The sequence below is a fragment of the Nannobrachium achirus genome (assembly GCF_963921795.1).
Source record: "Nannobrachium achirus genome assembly, chromosome: 15".
Lineage (NCBI taxonomy): Eukaryota > Metazoa > Chordata > Actinopteri > Myctophiformes > Myctophidae > Nannobrachium > Nannobrachium achirus.
Window position 1 is genome coordinate 41,803,904 of NC_137822.1, and position 17,852 is coordinate 41,821,755.

General features: G+C 44.1%; 2 protein-coding genes across 2 annotated transcripts in view; one reads left to right on the plus strand and one right to left on the minus strand.

Moving 5' to 3' along the window:
- pi4kaa (phosphatidylinositol 4-kinase, catalytic, alpha a) overlaps positions 1-13,433 on the plus strand; it is a 107,068-nt gene extending 93,635 nt beyond the window's left edge. Inside the window, exons 47-53 of the mRNA XM_080743222.1 lie at positions 5,871-5,975; positions 7,165-7,290; positions 8,271-8,391; positions 9,440-9,599; positions 10,831-10,920; positions 12,154-12,237; positions 12,688-13,433. Coding sequence (XP_080599348.1) covers positions 5,871-5,975; positions 7,165-7,290; positions 8,271-8,391; positions 9,440-9,599; positions 10,831-10,920; positions 12,154-12,237; positions 12,688-12,739 — 738 coding nt within the window. The 3' untranslated portion in view covers positions 12,740-13,433. The remainder of the gene's footprint in view (positions 1-5,870; positions 5,976-7,164; positions 7,291-8,270; positions 8,392-9,439; positions 9,600-10,830; positions 10,921-12,153; positions 12,238-12,687) is intronic.
- On the minus strand, positions 1,933-3,486 carry LOC308299088 (tRNA (adenine(37)-N6)-methyltransferase-like; the record flags this gene model as incomplete). Its single annotated transcript, XM_080742813.1, has 1 exon — positions 1,933-3,486. The coding sequence occupies one exon, from the start codon at positions 3,484-3,486 to the stop codon at positions 1,933-1,935; it is 1,554 nt and encodes a 517-aa protein (XP_080598939.1).
- Positions 13,434-17,852: the final 4,419 nt, after the last annotated feature.

A 17,852-nucleotide genomic window follows, 5' to 3' on the forward strand; every position in this document is an offset into this window, starting at 1 on the left:
GGCATGGTTTTTATGACTAAGCCAATTATGTAATAGATAAAATAGACGCAAAATAGACGCGACGATTTCACCGCGATTCGCGACGACACACGCATGCATCAATGGTGAAAACATAAGCACTTTACAAATAGCAGCAAATAGCTACTTGTTTATAGTTAATAAAAACAGATGCATGGATTTACAAGGTGATCTAAATCATCTCATCAATACTGCCAGAACACACAGCTATGGATGAGACTCCAGCACAGTTCAGCTTTGCAAGCAGTGAGATGGCTGATAGCGATAGCAGGACGGATAAGTAGTTTGCGTCCTGTTAGTTTAATGCATCCATTATAAAAAATATGCTTCAAAGAATGCAGGCCAAGCTGCATCACTGCTTTACTAAAGTCCCGTGAAAGTGAAACTAAATCGTGGACCACTGTGCCGTGCTCCTGCACACAATCACAACTCAGTCAGTGCTGTAGACACTCTGTAGCCTGTCTGCGTGCTGCACGGGGGAGGGGCCGTGAAAGCAGGGGACAGATCCTCAAACTATATGACACGTTGAGCCGCGACACGTTATAGCTTGTAGATCTGTTCTTTTTGGCGAATTACACCACAGTACTATAGAAGTATAAATTAAGCAATAGAGCTGCGACTCATGGAACGTGCACTCGCTGTATCCAGAGCCTTTTCTAAATGACTGTTTGTATCACGAGAGAAACGATATTCTGAAATGGCCTATCGTGGCAAAGCTGTATCGCCGAGACGATAATTATCGCCATATCGCCCACCCCTACCTGGAACTGCTCAAATTCACGGCTCCACTTCGAACCGAGGTTTGATTTTTATTGAAACACACACCCAAATCAGAATGAGTACACGCCCACTCGCAGGTGGCTCAAATCAAGCTCATCATCACTTCAGTAATCATTCAACAGTCCACATTAAGTTGCCTAGTTTCATTGTCCATTTAGTAAATAAACAAATAATAAAGATAGAAATATATAAAGATATCACATAATGTGAGAGCATAACTCAACAATTTATGCCCAAATATTTATATACGAAAATGATTCTCAAAAAACCGACCTACAGTACAAAGGCAGGGCCTTTAGCCAATGAGGAGCAGCGTTCTTGGTGACATCACCACCAACAAGTGCGACCTGTTCTAAGTATCAACACCACCCACATGACATCTTTGTAGGAGTCTCAGAAGTAATGTTCAGAAGAAGTAATTATGTTCTCCCAAATCGTTATATAGTAAGATTATTCTCCTCAAAACTGACCGACAGTCGATGAGGAGCAGCCAAAGGGTAGATCTTTGTGCCCATACATGGTGTTCCATGCGAGCCCAACAGTATTTCTAGTTTATATACTAGAGGTTTGTGACCGCTCCGCCCGCATCACCCAGTTTTATAGTAAGATATTATTTTTGCACGTAAAACTTGACCAATCATGGAGATTATTTATATTATTTATATTTATTCATATTGGCCGAAATGTCATGTGAAGCTCACCAAACCTCCAATCCTCATGCTTAATGGACATATATGCCTGTTTATGCCCAGCTGATTCTCTGCGAGCATAGATGGCCCCTCTCGTGGCCCTTATACAGTATATGCCTCGATATTATGATGTCACCCTTTGCCCCTCTCTTTTATAGATGGATGTCCCATCCACATTTTTTGGCCACCTAAAACTCGTCTTTTGTTTTTGAGCTACAAATTTCGTTCAAACTTCAACTTGTTCAGCCCATTCACATTGTTTGGCACTTAAAAGTAGTCCACATTTTTTAGCTACACATTTTGTATGCATCAACAAATTCTGTCTTATCATACATTTACAGTATATTATGGTAATATAAATGGTATAATGCTATATATTCAACACCTGTGCATGTTGCCACAGAATCAGTGTTGCACATTAAAATCATCTGGGGACCCCCCAAAATCATTTGGGGATCCCCCCTGGGGGTCCCGAGCCACAGGCTGAGAAACACTGTTCTACAGGTCGGACCTGCAGGACCTCGGCGAAGCCTTCTCCAAACCAGCAGGTGACGTCGGCCGTGTCCAGGGTGAAGTAGAACAGGCGGTCCCTGCAGCGGCGCCTCTCGTACACCGAGCGGGGGTCCGCCGCCAGCACCCCCCTGATGGCCGCGGCCGCCTCCTCGTGACCGCGCAGGAACTTGAACCTCGGACCACCGCTACCTCCAGAAGGTCCTCCTTCCTCTTCGGAAGGAGGCGACGGCGAAGGTGCTCGGAACTCCTCCAGTTGCTTCTGGGCCTGGGGCGTGAAGCGCACCTCCAGACTGGACACCGGGGGGTCCCTGACCCACGGCGCTACGGTGACGCTGGCCCCTCCCTCCCCGCAGCGAGGAGGAGGAGGACCCGAGCGGCCTTCTTCAGCCGAGCCATCCGCTAGCTCTGGGTTAGAGGAGTCTTCTGAAATCCCGTCGTCGCCTTTTGTCAAAGAGGCCTCCATCTCCTCCAGAGAGGTCAGAAGGTCTTTGGGCAAAGAGGACGGAGGCCCAGTCGAGTGCAAGGCGTTTTCTGCGATCGAAAGCTCAACATCGGATTTGTCTCTCGAGATCGTGGTCCACGCGTCGTCAATCAAGTCTCTTTCGCCTTCCTCCGAGTTCAGCTCAGCGTCCGTCCCACAGGATACGTCCCTCCTCGAGTAAAGACTCGAGGAGGCCGTCGTCGCGTCGCTGTCCAAAGACGGAACAACAGGAGCTTCTCCGCGCTGGTCGGCATCCGCCGCCGCTCTAGCGGGAGCGCGGGGTGAGTCGTAGTCCGGGATGTAGGGCTTGACGTCCAGGACGGGGGTGCCGGTGATCATGTCGATCCCCGACAGGTGCAGCGTGTCTCCCACGATGCCCTCCAGCCGGGCCAGCGTCAGGCCCAGGGCGTTGGGGCGGTGAGGGCTGCGCGTGGAGAGCACGCCCACCCGCCGGCCGTCCAGCCTGGGCGGCGCCACCTTGGCCTTGTGGCTGAGGTGTCCGTTCCTGTGGAACAGGAAGAGGAGCCAGACGTGGGAGTAGTGCTCCAGGCCCAGCAGGGCGTGCTGCGGGTTGCCGAAGACGCTCCTCTGCAGCCGCAGCGTGGCCCTGGAGGAGTCGCCGCAGACGGCCGGCTGCCGAGGGGTCCCGTTCTTGGTGGGGAAACAGGAGGCGACGTAGCCGATGGGCACCGTGCGGATGTTCCCTCGTGCCAGAGCCTCTCTCTCGTCGTCGGCGGCGTCGTCCGCCCGTGGTCTCAGCGGTTCCGATGGACGGCGTTCGGCGATGCCGCCGCCGCCTCGACCGATCTTTGAGACGTCGTTCTGGAGGGACGCCATGTGCTTTCGGTTGGCTCTGACGGCGCTCTCCAGCGTCTGCCTGAGGTTCCTGATTTCTTTGCGCATGACAGAAACTTGCTCATTTAGTCTCCGGACGTGTTCCCCACAAGAGCTACACGTAGCGGACGTCCTGCTGTCACATGGTGGTACAGGCGGTACAGCCTCCATACTTTGCTCGTGAAATTATGATCGCCGCAATACAAACCTATTCACTGCCTCCATATGACTGGGTGTCCCTCCGTATTAAGCTGACCAGCTTCGACACTGTGGTGTCTGCCATGCCAAATATGGAGTTCCCGGGTCAATCGTGCCCAAATAAGGAGTTCCCATGACATAAGACTAATGAGATATAATTGCGACCGTCAGGTTGCAGTTACTATGAAAATCTCCACCACCTGTCAGTCTTTCAGTCAGTCACGTCACGTCACGTCACACTTTTGCCCTTGTCATATCTCTGTCACCGTTGGCCGTATCAATGCCAAACTTGGCACACACACTCCTTGGATGGCAAATCACAACCTCTTTCTCAATTTCTCAAATGGCCCTCTTCTGGCACCACCATCAGGTTGATTTTTGTAAAACACATTTTTGGACACTGCTCCTACAGATTTTGGCCTAAAATCACACATAGCGGTCGACTCAGTATCTCTAAAGTCATGTCATCAACATGGATCTGTCCCATTTCCCATATTCCCTCCTGTCTCAGAAGTAATCTCTATGCCCATATATGGTGTCCCATGTTGGGAGTGCCCGTTGGGTAGATCTTTATGCCCATACATGGGTGTTCCATACGAGCCCACACTGTTTTGTAGGAACAGTATTTCTAATTTAAGAATGTTAGGCCATTAGTTTAATAAGGTGACACTATGTTAGTTCCATTGATCCAAGATGGAACATAAATTGATACAGAAAGGGCATTATGATGGTCCTTGGAGGCCAGTGTATGACATCAGCACTATGACATCATATTGATGACATCGCCATCACCAAAGTCAAGCCGATCTGCAAGCTCACAATGCAAAACTTTTGTTAGTGTGGTTGTCCAACACACTAACTAGCCTATAGTAACTATAGTTCTCCAATCAGCTTTATTTTGGAGCGGTGCTCCTTTGTTCGTTTGTCCCGAGAAAAGGGTTGTCAAAAAGGGTCACACTGGCCAAGCTTTTTAGGTTCGCAGAAGTCAAGTTTAGCACTACATCAAAAGCAGGTCCTAAAACCCATTCAGAACGGGTACACATTATGTGTATCATTATTTTATGCTTTAACTATTGAAAAATAGCAGATATAAAAGCTCACAGCGCGGCACCGAGTGCCGCGCTGCGAGCTTGTAGATCTGCTATTTTTGAAAAATCGTGAAAATTTGAATTTTGACCCGATTCTATAAGTGTCTTTTGAATCCTTCTAAGATTTTTTGAAAAACCTGTGTTTCTATGTCAGCAATCTGGCCAGCCATCGTCAAAGAAAAGGTCCTTTTCACTTAACTGGAGCTCAGTTAGTCTTGTTCTTGAGAGACTACTATGTAAGTGGTTCTCAAACCTTTTCATGTGAAGGACCCCCAAAATGATATTTATTTGGCCACGGACCCCCATCTCAAAATATCTAGTTCCAGGGACCACCCAGAAGCAAAATTTGAGTTAACAAACGTTCGCTTTGAAAATACATATATATTCAAAGATTTGCACACATTTTCACGACTTTTTCAAAAATAGCAGATCTACAAGCTCGCAGCGCGGCACTCGGTGCCGCGCTGTGAGCTTGTAGATCTGCTATTTTTCACTGGTTAAAGCATTCAATAATTCTAGGCCTAAATGGGTTAAAAAGGTTCCCAGAACCATGTCTGAACCTGAGCCGTGCGCTGCTCTGGAAACAAAACCAGAAAAAGAATAGTTTCAAGCTCTGGAAAGTTCTGGTTCCACCTTGTGGTGGAAAGGGGGCTAAATTCTGCCCGAACCCGACACTACCCGACCAGATCCCGACGTTTTCGGGCCCAAAAGATATGCTAATTAGTCGGGCCGTTTTCAAGATGTTGGGGCCATTATCTCTGGAACGGAAGGTCCAATTTTCTCATTTCAAAGCTTGTTGGATGAGTGACTTTGGGGACATTAAAGGAGTAGTTCACCCCCAAAATGACTTTTTTTTCTATTGATTAGTCATGCCATGGAGACTAGAGTTCAATAATATTTTTTGGTTTTTGTCACATTCCTAAGACAAAAATTTTATTCGAGTAAATTTACCCCCATTGATTCCGGATGGGGACCCGTTTCGAAACGGGTCCCCATCCGGAACGAATGGGGGTACATTTATTGTTATCACATTTTTGTCTTACAAAAAACAAAAAATATTATTGAACTCTAGTCTCCATGGCGTGACTAATCAATAGAAAAAAAGTCATTTTGGGGGTGAACTACTCCTTTAAGCGGGTTTTCGGGCCTAAATGTATGGTAATTGTGGGGGCCACATGGCTCAGCAAGGCTTACTTACTGCTATGCTGCTGCAGCAAACTCTCTCAGGTATAACATTCACCCCATGTGTCTCTCTCACGCCCCCTACAGGACATGCTGGCTCTGCAGATCATCGGTCTGTTCAAGAACATCTTCCAGCTGGTGGGACTGGACCTGTTCGTGTTCCCTTACAGAGTGGTGGCCACTGCCCCGGGGGTAAGAAGATTATTATTATTAAGGGGGCACGGTGGCGCAGTGGTTAGTGCTTCGCCTCACAGCTAGAAGGTCCTGGGTTCGATTCCCGCCGGGGGACGCTGTGGGTGCTGGGGGCGTGTTTCTCCCTCCGCGTCATCAGCGCCCACACCCTAGGTGGGGTAGGCAATAGGGCCTTTCTGTGTGGAGTTTGCCGGGGCGCTTGATGGAGGGGAAAGGAACTGGTTGGAATAACGTGTTCCTTCCACGCACTACGTTCATCCCGGGGAAATCCCCCGTCAGGTGAAAAGAAACAACTTGGACTACTCATGCATTGAAGGAAGCATGAGGTCAGTCCGTTGTCTCCCCAGGCACGGCAGAGGGAGAGCAGAGCCCAGGATTACATAGGCAATTGGCACTGGGTGAAAATGGGTTGCAAAATCGTGGGATATAAAAAATAAAAAAAAATAAAAAAAAAGAAGATCATTATTATTAATGTTCTACCACTGCCCATTCTTTCAAGACTATTTCGAAAATGGCAGATTTACAAGCTCACAACGCACAAGCTTGTAGATCTGCCATTTTCAAATAGCCACTGTATATCGGTTTAAAGTGCTCATATGTGGCCTATGATAGTCACTTCTTTTGAGCTTGTTTTCATAGACCAGGTCTGGCAACACTGCGTATAACACGTTACAGTGTAGGCATTTAGCAGACGTGTAACATACGTGTGGTGTGTTTCCAGTGTGGTGTGATAGAAGCAGTGTTGATTTTGTCGACTAAAACTAAATAAAAACTAAGCTGTGATGACTTAAACTAAGACTAAATATATTGACAATTTCGTCAAAAAAATAAAAACTAGACTAAAATGTTGGGGAGGGACTAGTGGAGAAGAGAGTCATTTTATGTTTGGTTGCTCTCCGGTGTTGCATGCTTGTAGATCGGCTATTTTCAGCACGCAACCAAGTGTGAAATCAGTCATTACAATGCCATCAAGGCCTGCTCAAATATATTTTAGTCGACTAAATCAACTGTAGATTTAGTCGCCCTAAAATCTTGATGATATTCAGTCAACTAAAACTAGACTAAAACAAAAACTTTTCAGGTGATTAAATTACATTTTATTTAAAAGACTATGACTAAAACTAAATCAAAATTTGCTGTCAAAAACAACACTGGATGGAGGTTATAACATCGTGTGGTGTGTTTTCAGTGTGGAGTGATCGAGTGCATCCCAGACTGTAAGTCCAGAGACCAGCTGGGCAGACAGACTGACTTCGGGATGTACGACTACTTCAGGAACCAGTATGGAGACGAGTCCACCCTGGCCTTTCAGAAGGTGTGGAGAAGTAGTATTATTATCCTTACCTCTAATGTTCTTTTCTTTCTTTAGTAAAAGGGTTGTGGAAATAAGCAATGGCTTCAGCCTGTCCTTTTTTGCCAGACCCATGAAATGGGTAGGCCTACATAAGCAAATGTCGGTCTGTCCCTTTTCTATATAAAGGGTATATATGATGATGACATGATGATGACATGCCTACAAAAGGCATGATGTCATAAATGATGATGACAGACAGGGGGTTGGCAGCCTATAAATGTACCATTAAATTTATAGGCCCAGAGGGTTGGCAGAACCGGGGTCTGGCACAACCAGGTTGACCTGGTCTAGTTTCTCCGAAATTTGGTTATTTTTCTCTTTTTGAAGCGGTGAAAGCCGCTTCCAAGGTGTGGCTTTGTCTGTCCCATGTCTGTCCCGTGCATGCAGAATTGAGGATTGGTCAAGCTTCACATGACAATTTGGCCCTCCAGACAAAATCATTCATTCATTCAGAATTCATAAAAATAGAACTAAACCACATAGAAAGTATAGATCTAGAACACAGAATGTATAGATCTAGAACACAGAGTTCATAGCTCTAGAACACATAGAATAAAAATTCACCGATTCACTTCGAACCGAGGTTTGATTTTTACATACCATTATTATGTTCTTATTTTCATCATAAGGCCCAATTACTGAATGTCACTCGCCAGGTTTTCTTCAGAACGTTTACGGTTTGACACATATGTACTATGACACTATGGCACAATAGGGTTCAACTAGTACTAGTGGTCCTCAAATGTTTTATTTGCAAGGACCCCAATAACACTGAGAGTGTACAAATGGAACATTTGTATGTGTTACATACCTGTTATGGTCATTCAGGGATATCTCTGTGTTTCTGGTGATATTGTCTTCTCATTTTGTATGTCTGTGGCAAAAGTGTCCTCCACAAGCCAGCATGGTGATGATGTGTAACTGTGATGGTCTCTCCCCAGGCGCGCTACAACTTCATCCGCAGCATGGCGGCCTACAGCCTGCTGCTGTTCCTGTTGCAGATTAAAGACAGGCACAATGGAAACATCATGCTGGACAGCAAGGGCCATCTCATCCATATAGGTACAGTGGCGTCAGTTCAGAAAAAGCTAAGGTATGGCAACATGTTGCCATACAGTACCTTAGCAACAGGCATGATACATTTATTTAAGTACATTCTATTTTTTCCCCCGTTTCTACGGTTTCTTGGGCTGGATATGGCAGCCTGGAACGGTTGTTCAAGTGCAGCTCAACTTGGTTAGTAAACGTGCCACAATTAACAATAATGCATTGCACCTGTGCAGCTGACCTGCGAAACCTGGGAATATACCATCTTGTCAAGATGGGGAGAATACCAGTGTGGAGAATATAATTATAGTACCTTGTTAAAGTGACCATTTTGTAATTTACCAACATAATAACCCGCGCAGATAGACAAAGAGACATTCATGGATTCATATTTAGAACTAACTTTTATCTTCCCCCCTGGACCCAGGGTATGGCAGCTGCATACCCCTGCCATACCCAATTGACGCCCCTAAGGTACTGTACATTTATAACTCCTAATCGGGAGATATAAGCGGCCGTAAGGTCACATACACACTTTAGAAGGCAATCGTAGCCAATCAGGAGGGAATATGGGAAATGGGACAGATCCATGTTGATGACGTGACTTTAGAGATACTCTGAACCGCTTTGAGGGCAAAAATGTGTTTTGCAAGAAACGGCCTCATGGTGGCGCTAGAAGAGGGCCATGTGAGAAATCAGGGCTGGAGGTTGTGGTCGTTTGCCAGCCAAGGAGTGTTTGTGCAAAGTTTGGCATGGATAGGGGCAACAGTGTGACGTGACGGACAGACTGACTGATATAGGCCTACTCTGCCATATAGGCCTACTCTGCTGCCCCTAATTAAACAAACATGTTGAGATGAATAGCACGTTTGAATAGTTCTGTATCTGTATTGCACTTTGCACTTTTTAAAGTGTCTGTTGTTTTTAAATGTGACGAGCAACCATGAGTTGCGTAAAACTGTATTTTGCTCCCATGTAAGCCTATAGTGTGTATTATGGAAGTAACAATCAAACACATTCTCATCCTGAGACCCATGTCCGTGCTGCTACGTGTTTTGTGCAGACTTTGGCTTCATGTTTGAGAGCTCTCCTGGAGGTAACCTGGGCTGGGAGCCGGACATCAAGCTGACCGATGAGATGGTGATGATCATGGGCGGGAAGATGGAGGCCACGCCCTTCAAGTGGTTCATGGAGATGTGTGTCCGAGGATACCTGGCCGTACGGTGAGAGCTGTCATCAGCTAACACACATTATGTTCTATCATGTCTATACTGTATGTTGAAGTTAGTGGGTGACTCATTTGAGAGTGTGTGGTTTAGGTCTCCCCTTAATTCTGAAAGTGTACAAATGGAACCAAATAGACCCGTTAGGCTCCATTGGTATGCTGTCAGAGTTACAGACTTGTGTATAGTCCATTTAGACCCCCATAAAGGAACCCACAGAGTCCCTAGAATCCACTTTGGGGCCTTTTCCACCGGCAAAGAACCGGTTCCAGAACCAGTGCAGGTTCAACTTTCTTGGAACCTTGGTTTGTTCTTGCGAACCGGCTTGCGTTTCCACCAGATTGAACCATGACTGAACCAGAGGAACCAAGGATTTTGTGGTTCCCGTTCGGAACCACCTTTTATGGTTCGGAACCAACTCCGGTTCTCGGTGGAAAAGCTCACCTCTGGTTCATCCCATAGGCGGGAGAAAGAACCAGAAACAGTTCTTTGCCGGTGGAAAAGGCCCCATTGAGAAATACTTGTCTAGCCAACACCAACTATGGACTCCTGGATCGCTGCCCTCCAGTGGTGTGTTCTAGACTTTTTTGGTAGGCATACTATAATCTATGATCCATACTATAATCTATGATCCATACTATAATCTATGATCCGTGGCTATTTGTGTGGCCAGGCCATACGCCAGTGCATAATGTCCATCAAATACGCTACTTTGAAAGGTTCACGAGGGCAGACGCTGTTCATATTTGTATTTCCGACAGCAGACGCTGTATACGTGCGTTACAGGTAGAACACAGCACTGCTGCCATCCACACTCTCCTACCTAACATCAGGGTCTCGAGCTCTACACAGTGTTGTTAGCTAAGCTGTCACGCCACAATGCTTCTACCTAGGTTATGTGCTCTTCTTGCCTGTCCTGGCTTTGTCCCATAGAGTCAGTTTGCTTGCCTGCCGCAGTGCCCTGCCAGCCTCATCCTTCTCTCTCTGTTAGTTTACAAAGCAGATGCTTGACCACTTTCACCCTGGTGGCCCCATTTTGGGCATGTCATTCTAGACATACCCGTAGATTGACGCTATGATTGTGTTGACATTGTGTCCTGTGTCTCTCTATGATGTGTTGACATAATGTGTGTCCTGTGTCTCTCTATGATGTGTTGACATAATGTGTGTCCTGTGTCTCTCTATGATGTGTTGACATAATGTGTGTCCTGTGTCTCTCTGTGACTCTCAGACCGTACATGGACGCTGTGGTCTCGCTGGTCACTCTCATGTTGGACACTGGACTACCATGCTTCAGGGGACAGACCATTAAACTCCTCAAGTAAGTGTGTGTGTGTGTGTGTGTGTGTGTGTGTGTGTGTGTGTGTGTGTGTGTGTGTGTGTGTGTGTGTGTGTGTGTGTGTGTGTGTGTGTGTGTGTGTGTGTGTGTGTGTGTGTGTGTGTGTGTGTGTGTGTGTGTGTGTGTGTGCGCGCGCGCGCACACAGTAAACTAGAGAAAAGGATTCACACAAAATGGTAAAGGGTGCATTTATATATTTATATAATGCCTTTATCCAAGGCGCTTTACAGAGATTGTGCATTACATTCACCCATTCACACACACATTCATACACCGAAGGCAGAGGAAACCATGCAAGGCTGGTGCAACTAGGGGTTCAGAGTCTTGCTCAAGGACTCTTCGACACTAACTCTGGGGAAGCCCGGGATCGAACTGGGAACCCTTCCGGAACCCTCCGTGTTCTAATGACGGTTTCTCTACCCCTGAGCCACTGCCGCTCCAGAATGTAATCTGTTGGCAGCATTGATGAGAGACTTATAAGAATCCAAGCAACTCTGGAGAGGAAGTGCGGCACAATAAATGGTAAATGATGCAGTTGTATAGAGCCTTTCTCTAAAGCAATACAATTTTACAATGCTATACATTCACTCATGGACGGAGGAGGAAACCGTGCAAAGGGAGCAGTTATTGCCTCAATTGTTGTTCTCAATTCATAATGTGTTGTGCGAAGGTGTCCTGCACCAACAATAGCACACTGGAACCTACACGCTCACTCTGCTATTCTCTGCACACGACTCCAATCGCACAACAATGTATAAACTACTAGGGCATTAACGAAAAAGACGACAAGTCGACTCAGTCGACTCCCACCAGAGAAAGTCAAAAGTCGAAGTTGAAAAAAAAAAATCTATTGTGAAAATAACAATTTCTGCCTTTATATATTTGACAATTTGGACAATGTTTAATTTGCCATTTTAGAGGTATTAAAGAGTCCTTAAATTGGCACTTTAGAAATGTGAAGATACCCTCTTTACAGTTTATGTTGGTTTGTTTACAGTTGAGTGAGAAAACAATGTTTCACATTAAGTTAATCATCTGGGGCCCCCCCAAAATAATTGTGGGGTCGTGTGTGATGTGATGCCGCCAGCAAACGGTAAAGTCGACTTCAACTCAACTTTTTACTGAGGCGAGTCGACTTGCAAAAATCACAAGTCGTTAATGCCCTGGTATAAATGTGGTTTCAGTCGACACAGACGATGTGTGTTTGTTTTCCAGAGGCCGGTTCAACCCCCAGATGAGTGAGAAGGAGGCAGCAGCCTACATCATCAAGATCATACAGAGCTGTTTCCTCAGCAGCAGGTAAGATAGAAACTCCATTTACAATGCAACGGTTTGACCTCCAACCTCATTGTGAGCCTGGGCCTCGGACACACATTTAAAGCATGTGCTTTATGCTTTACCTGGGGGGGAGGGGGGGGATAAAGCAGCATCCAATTAATTCCCCATTTTGACTGCTTCATGGGGAAGGGCAGCCTTGAAGCAAGTTGCTTTCTTAAAAATAGGGAATTTTCCATAGGGAATGAATTGGACGCTGCTTTACTCCCCGCCTCCCCCCCACAGGTAAAGCATAAAGCACGTGCTTTTAAATGTCCAAGGCCTTGGAGGTCCATTCAGCTGTTCTTATGAATGATGGACAAAACCTCCTAACTCCACTTGAGCTGGATGTTTTCTGGTTTCTGCCACAACAGCAGAGATATGCATTTTAAAGAATGTTTTGTTTTGTTTTTTCATTTCTTTCTTTCTCAACAGGAGCAAAACCTACGACATGCTGCAGTATTACCAGAACCAGATCCCCTACTGAAGACCTACTAGGAGGCCTCCCTCCTGTCTTGCTGCCTAACCTCTGCATCCTACTCACACTGTACAGTGCTGTACAGAACACATGGGAAGGTTCTTCTAGGATGCAAGCTTTGTTTCTGTAGAGTACACAGTAAAGAATCCTCAGTGTCTGTTTAACTGAGAGGGAACCACTACCGAATGTGGTGCCTTCCTTCTCAAGTAGTTAGGAAATAAATAAATGGACACTGAGAATCTTGACTGCGTACTGGATGCACTTTACAACGTCATCCTGTTCTTCCCGATCTTCAAAAAACGTAACAAAATAGGACTAAATAACTTCTGGTAAAAGGGGGTGTTCAAAGATTTTTCAATAAACTGTTCCAAAAGAAATAGCAGATTTACAAGCTTGCAGCATGGCACGAAGTGACACGCTGTGAGCTTGTGTTTCTGCTATTTTTAAGAACATATTCTTAACCACTGTAAATCCGCTGCAAATATCAAAGCAATGAAGGCGAAATACAAAAGAAGCAATACAGAGGTGTGCGATAGTTTGAGCCACCCTCTAGTGGTGAAAGACGGCGGCAAACTGCCTCCTCTACAATAGTTTCTGTGGCTTTGACATTTTGATCTGAGATCAGCGCAGCTTGATTGTTAATGAAATTCTGTATAAAGTTTAGACAATATAGAACATACTTGTAAACATGCAAGTGTGTCAAAACCACTATCGCATATGGAAAATGTGTTTCTTTCAAATGGGGGTTAAGGTGATATGTCTTTGCTCAAAAAAAAAGAAAAAAAATGTTTTAATCTTTTTTTTTTTAAAGTGAAAGCTTTATATTCTGGTTGTAAATAATTGCTATTTGCGGTGATTGTTCAGTAATGGTCTCTCTTTCTCTCTCTCGCTTTCTGTATCTCTCAGCTCTATTAGTAAACTGAAAATAAATTTTCAGGCGGGGGATACCGATTTTTATCCAATCAGGGGAAGAGGACCTCACAAAGACCATTTTATCTGCTTCCATTTTTATGAAGTTCCATTTCCGATGTTTTGTTTGACCATTCTTTGTGTTTATCATTACCTCCAATTTCACTTTGTTTTATCCTGTATATCCTTGTACTGTAATGAGGTCTCTTACTCTAATGGATAAAATCAGTATCCCAACCTATTTCTTATTTAAATAGTTTCTGTTTACTCAGAGTCAGAGAGAATGCGTGAACCCTGGTTACTGAATAAATACTCTATAACAATTATTGCTATTAGAATATACAGCTATTTAACACTTACTTTAACAAAAAAATGTCTTACACCCCCTTTTTATTATAGGTTTTAGTATAATAGCTTTGTTTGGTTTGCTTTGTTTTTGTCATCGCTGTTTATTTGTGACTCAACAAAAGCCTACGCCAGGGGTCTTCAACAAGCGGTCCGGGGACCCCTAGGTGTGTCTCAGAGATACCACATGTGATAGGAACTTTATTTTAATTTTTTTTTATTAACCACTATTAACCCTAGAACCCTATTCTGGGGGGAACATTGGCCAAAAATAGCAGATCTACAAGCTCGCAACGCCTCGCAGCGCGAGTTGTTGTGAGCTTGTAGATCTGCTATTTTCGGCAAAGAGCTTGATGTAGGGGAGGGGGAAAAGCAGATCAAGTACATGTTTTTGAGTGTTGAATTGTCTGAAAATACACATTGACATGAATCCATCACAGCGCCGCACATTGATAGTGAGCAAGTCTATGAAGACATCTATGAAAAGGTTTCATCTTCAACACAGGTTTATACAATATGTAATGGGGGTCCCTGCTTCATCTCTGTCTGGGGGTCCTTGGGGCTGTTGAAGACCCCTGGGGCCTGCGCAGCAGTGTCTAGGTATACGATGGCCATGAAGCTATACCGTAGCTGCTGTTCTTGTTTTTGTTTTGTTAAATGCAGGTTCCCAGTATAATAATGTTATTTATAATGATGCTGTCATTCACTTTTACGCACTTTATATAATAAATATCGTCGTATTACGTTTAGGTCTCATCGTCGTCGTCGCGTCTGCAATCAGGACAACTCGGATCGGACCGATAGAACAAGCTGGAAAGTAATCGACTAATCAAAGAGTCCCCTCAGGGCTAAAGTCATCAGCCGATCAATAATTAACCACTGAAAAGGGCTCTATTACTAGTTCACTTCGTCTTGTCTAAAATATCTTTGCAGAAAATAGCCTCGATCTACGAGCTCACAACGTGTAGCGTTAGGACTTGCCTAGCGGACTTATATATAATATATATTGCAGATTCAGTTCAAGGACAAAATCGATTTTATTTTTTGTCTCCAGTTTACACATAAATCTTACTGATCAAATCAAAATACAATTATTATACAGTGATTTACTGAATTGCGTGACGATCAAAAGGTTTATCGTACCGTCTCTGATTTGGTTAACGATGGAACAAAGCCAAGTTACTGTAGAATACAGACTAAAAACGCTAATGGCTTTGGTTTTTGTCTGATGTTTACTTTTGAAGTCAAGAAAGACCAATCAGGCTCCATTCCTGTCCGCCGTTGCTGTATTATCTTAGAGTTAGCTGCAGTACCACCACATTAAGGTGGAAATTATATATAAAAAAATAGACTAGGTCTTAACAGTATATATAAATGCGTAGGACACCGTAGGTGTCATGCAGCGAAAGTTTCAGATCTTCAAGCTGCGCTTGTAGGTCGGCTATTTCCTTCGCGTACGACAGTCCCTCTGGCTTTTAAGTCCAATATCTTTTAACCGTATATATATGCGTCTTGTTTTTAGCCGATCATGAAAAGCTTTTCGTCCGGATACGAGCGTTACCACACGCTTGCCGAACCCTTTACTAGTATCACGTCGGATGTTTGTTTTTTAGAGACATTCCACTCTCGTGTACAAAACAGAGAAAGTAATAACGTTATGACTTTATGTCCAAATCTGTACTTGAAGCTCGGAGATTTTGGGGGGTTTTGTTAGTTTCTCTTGTTGCTAAAGAACGATGACTATTAATGCCTAAAAAAGCCATTTCTCTTCAACTTTGTGGCACAAACGGAAGAACAATAGTGTTATTACTTGAGAACAACACAACCTTATGCAATATAACCCTGTATTATAATGATCCATATTCCATGTGTGTAGTGTACAATACAACAAATACGTTTGCTAAAGAGTCATTTGTTTCCGTCGCACCGCGGCGTCGCACCCGTAGAAAATACGCGGCTAATTTCTACAGGCGCAACGTCGCCATGCGACGGAAGCAGAAACTGTGGACTTTTTGGGTTTACTAAATCGTGTGTGAAACACTGTAGTGTATCTATAAATTGTTTTTGTCTAAGTCGGTAATGATCTTATTTTAGAGGTGAAACCCTTTAAGTATTCAAAACATATTTGAATTGCTTGTAAACTAAAAACTAAAGACAGACAGTAGAGGGAGGTGTTATTCATCATGGTTGACATTTAAGTTCAATCTTGTATCGATTGGCACTAGTTCATATCACCCCCCTTCCCCCAGCCCCCTTAAATGACCCCAACTACAGCAATACTGTATATTTCTAAGATTAATGTGTGTTTGAACACCTAAATACTTTCAGCTCGTTTGGTTGTGTACACTGTTTTATGAGCGTGTGTATGCTTGTGCGTGTTTACGTATACCTGTGTGCACACGTGTGCCCGTGAGCGTGTGTGTGTGTTTACATATAGCTGTGTGCACGTCTGTCCGGGCAACCGAACTTGCCCTTTTATTTCTGATTAGTTACTGTAGTTGCGCGTGGTTTTAGAGTTACACACAGTACAGGTCCATCTAAAGAAATTTAATATTGTGTAAAAGTACATTTTCTTGAAACTTTCATATGTCTTGAAACTTTCATACATTCTAGATACCTTGCACATTCAGTTGTTTTTATGACATACAGCTAATGAATATCAAAAGTCCATATTTCAAAATATTACAATATCACAGGATACCACTCAAAACAAGGATTTATAATACAGAAATGTCAACCTTCTGAAGTCAGAGTTGCTTGAAGTCCAGTGTGAAGTTTCCAAAGTCAGTTCTATGGCATCTGCAATGCTTTTTTTTTTACACAATATTCTTCTTTCATTTAGATGGATCTGTATAGACATTATAGCTGATCTACTGTATCTACAGTATGAGCTCACACCAGCTATGTGCGCTTGTACTTGTAGATCTACTATATATGTGGTGCAGGGAGTCGGGAGGGGTCGCCACGCACAACTCGGTATGAATCAGACGTTGGTGTTGTCTGTAGAGAGAGTACTGTAAACTGTACATGTTCTGGCATTCTTTGATTATGTGTGATGAATCATTCGTTAAAAGAAAATCTCTTGTCACAGATTAAATGCGTTCACCATTCTCTCTGTTTTTTGGATTGATTGAATACTTCAGCGCCTTCCAGGGACGTGCTGGGCCCCTGATTCAGCCCGGGAAAAAGAGTTGTAGAGGCCCTCATTGCGCGCTATAGAGAGAGATCTCTCTCTATAGCGTTGCTGCTACTCAAAGATTTGCCATTTCAGATCATGACATGTGACAAGCCAGTGGGCCAATTACATGAGTTATATTTTGTCGTTGTCGGGTGGAGACCTTGTATGTCCAAAACCGTTTGATTTGCATTTATCATTTTAAAAATGATTTAAACTAGTGAAAACAGCAGATCTACAAGCACACAACGCCTCGCACTGCGAAATGGGTTTTACTTGAAAAAAAAAATGCTTCTCAGGTCAAATATCGATTTGCGATTAAAATTTGATTAATTGCGATTAATTAATCACAGAGCCTGTAATTAATTAGATTAAAAATTGTAATCGCATCCCAGCCCTAAAAGATATATATATATATATATAATCTGATGGGGGTCTGTGGCCAAATACGTATAACTTTGGGGGTCTTTTGGGGGTACGAAAAGGTTTGAGGACTTCCCTTCATTACATACTCCGACTGTTACTGGAATGGTCAGGGTCACCATGTTAAAAAAAAACAAAAAAACATCAGCAGTAGCAAGATAATGTTTGCAGTACTGCTGCTAATTACATGCTCAATGGCCTTATGGTTCGAGTGCCCGCCCTGAGACTGGGAGGTCGGGGTTCGATCCCCAGCCGGGTTCATACCAAAGA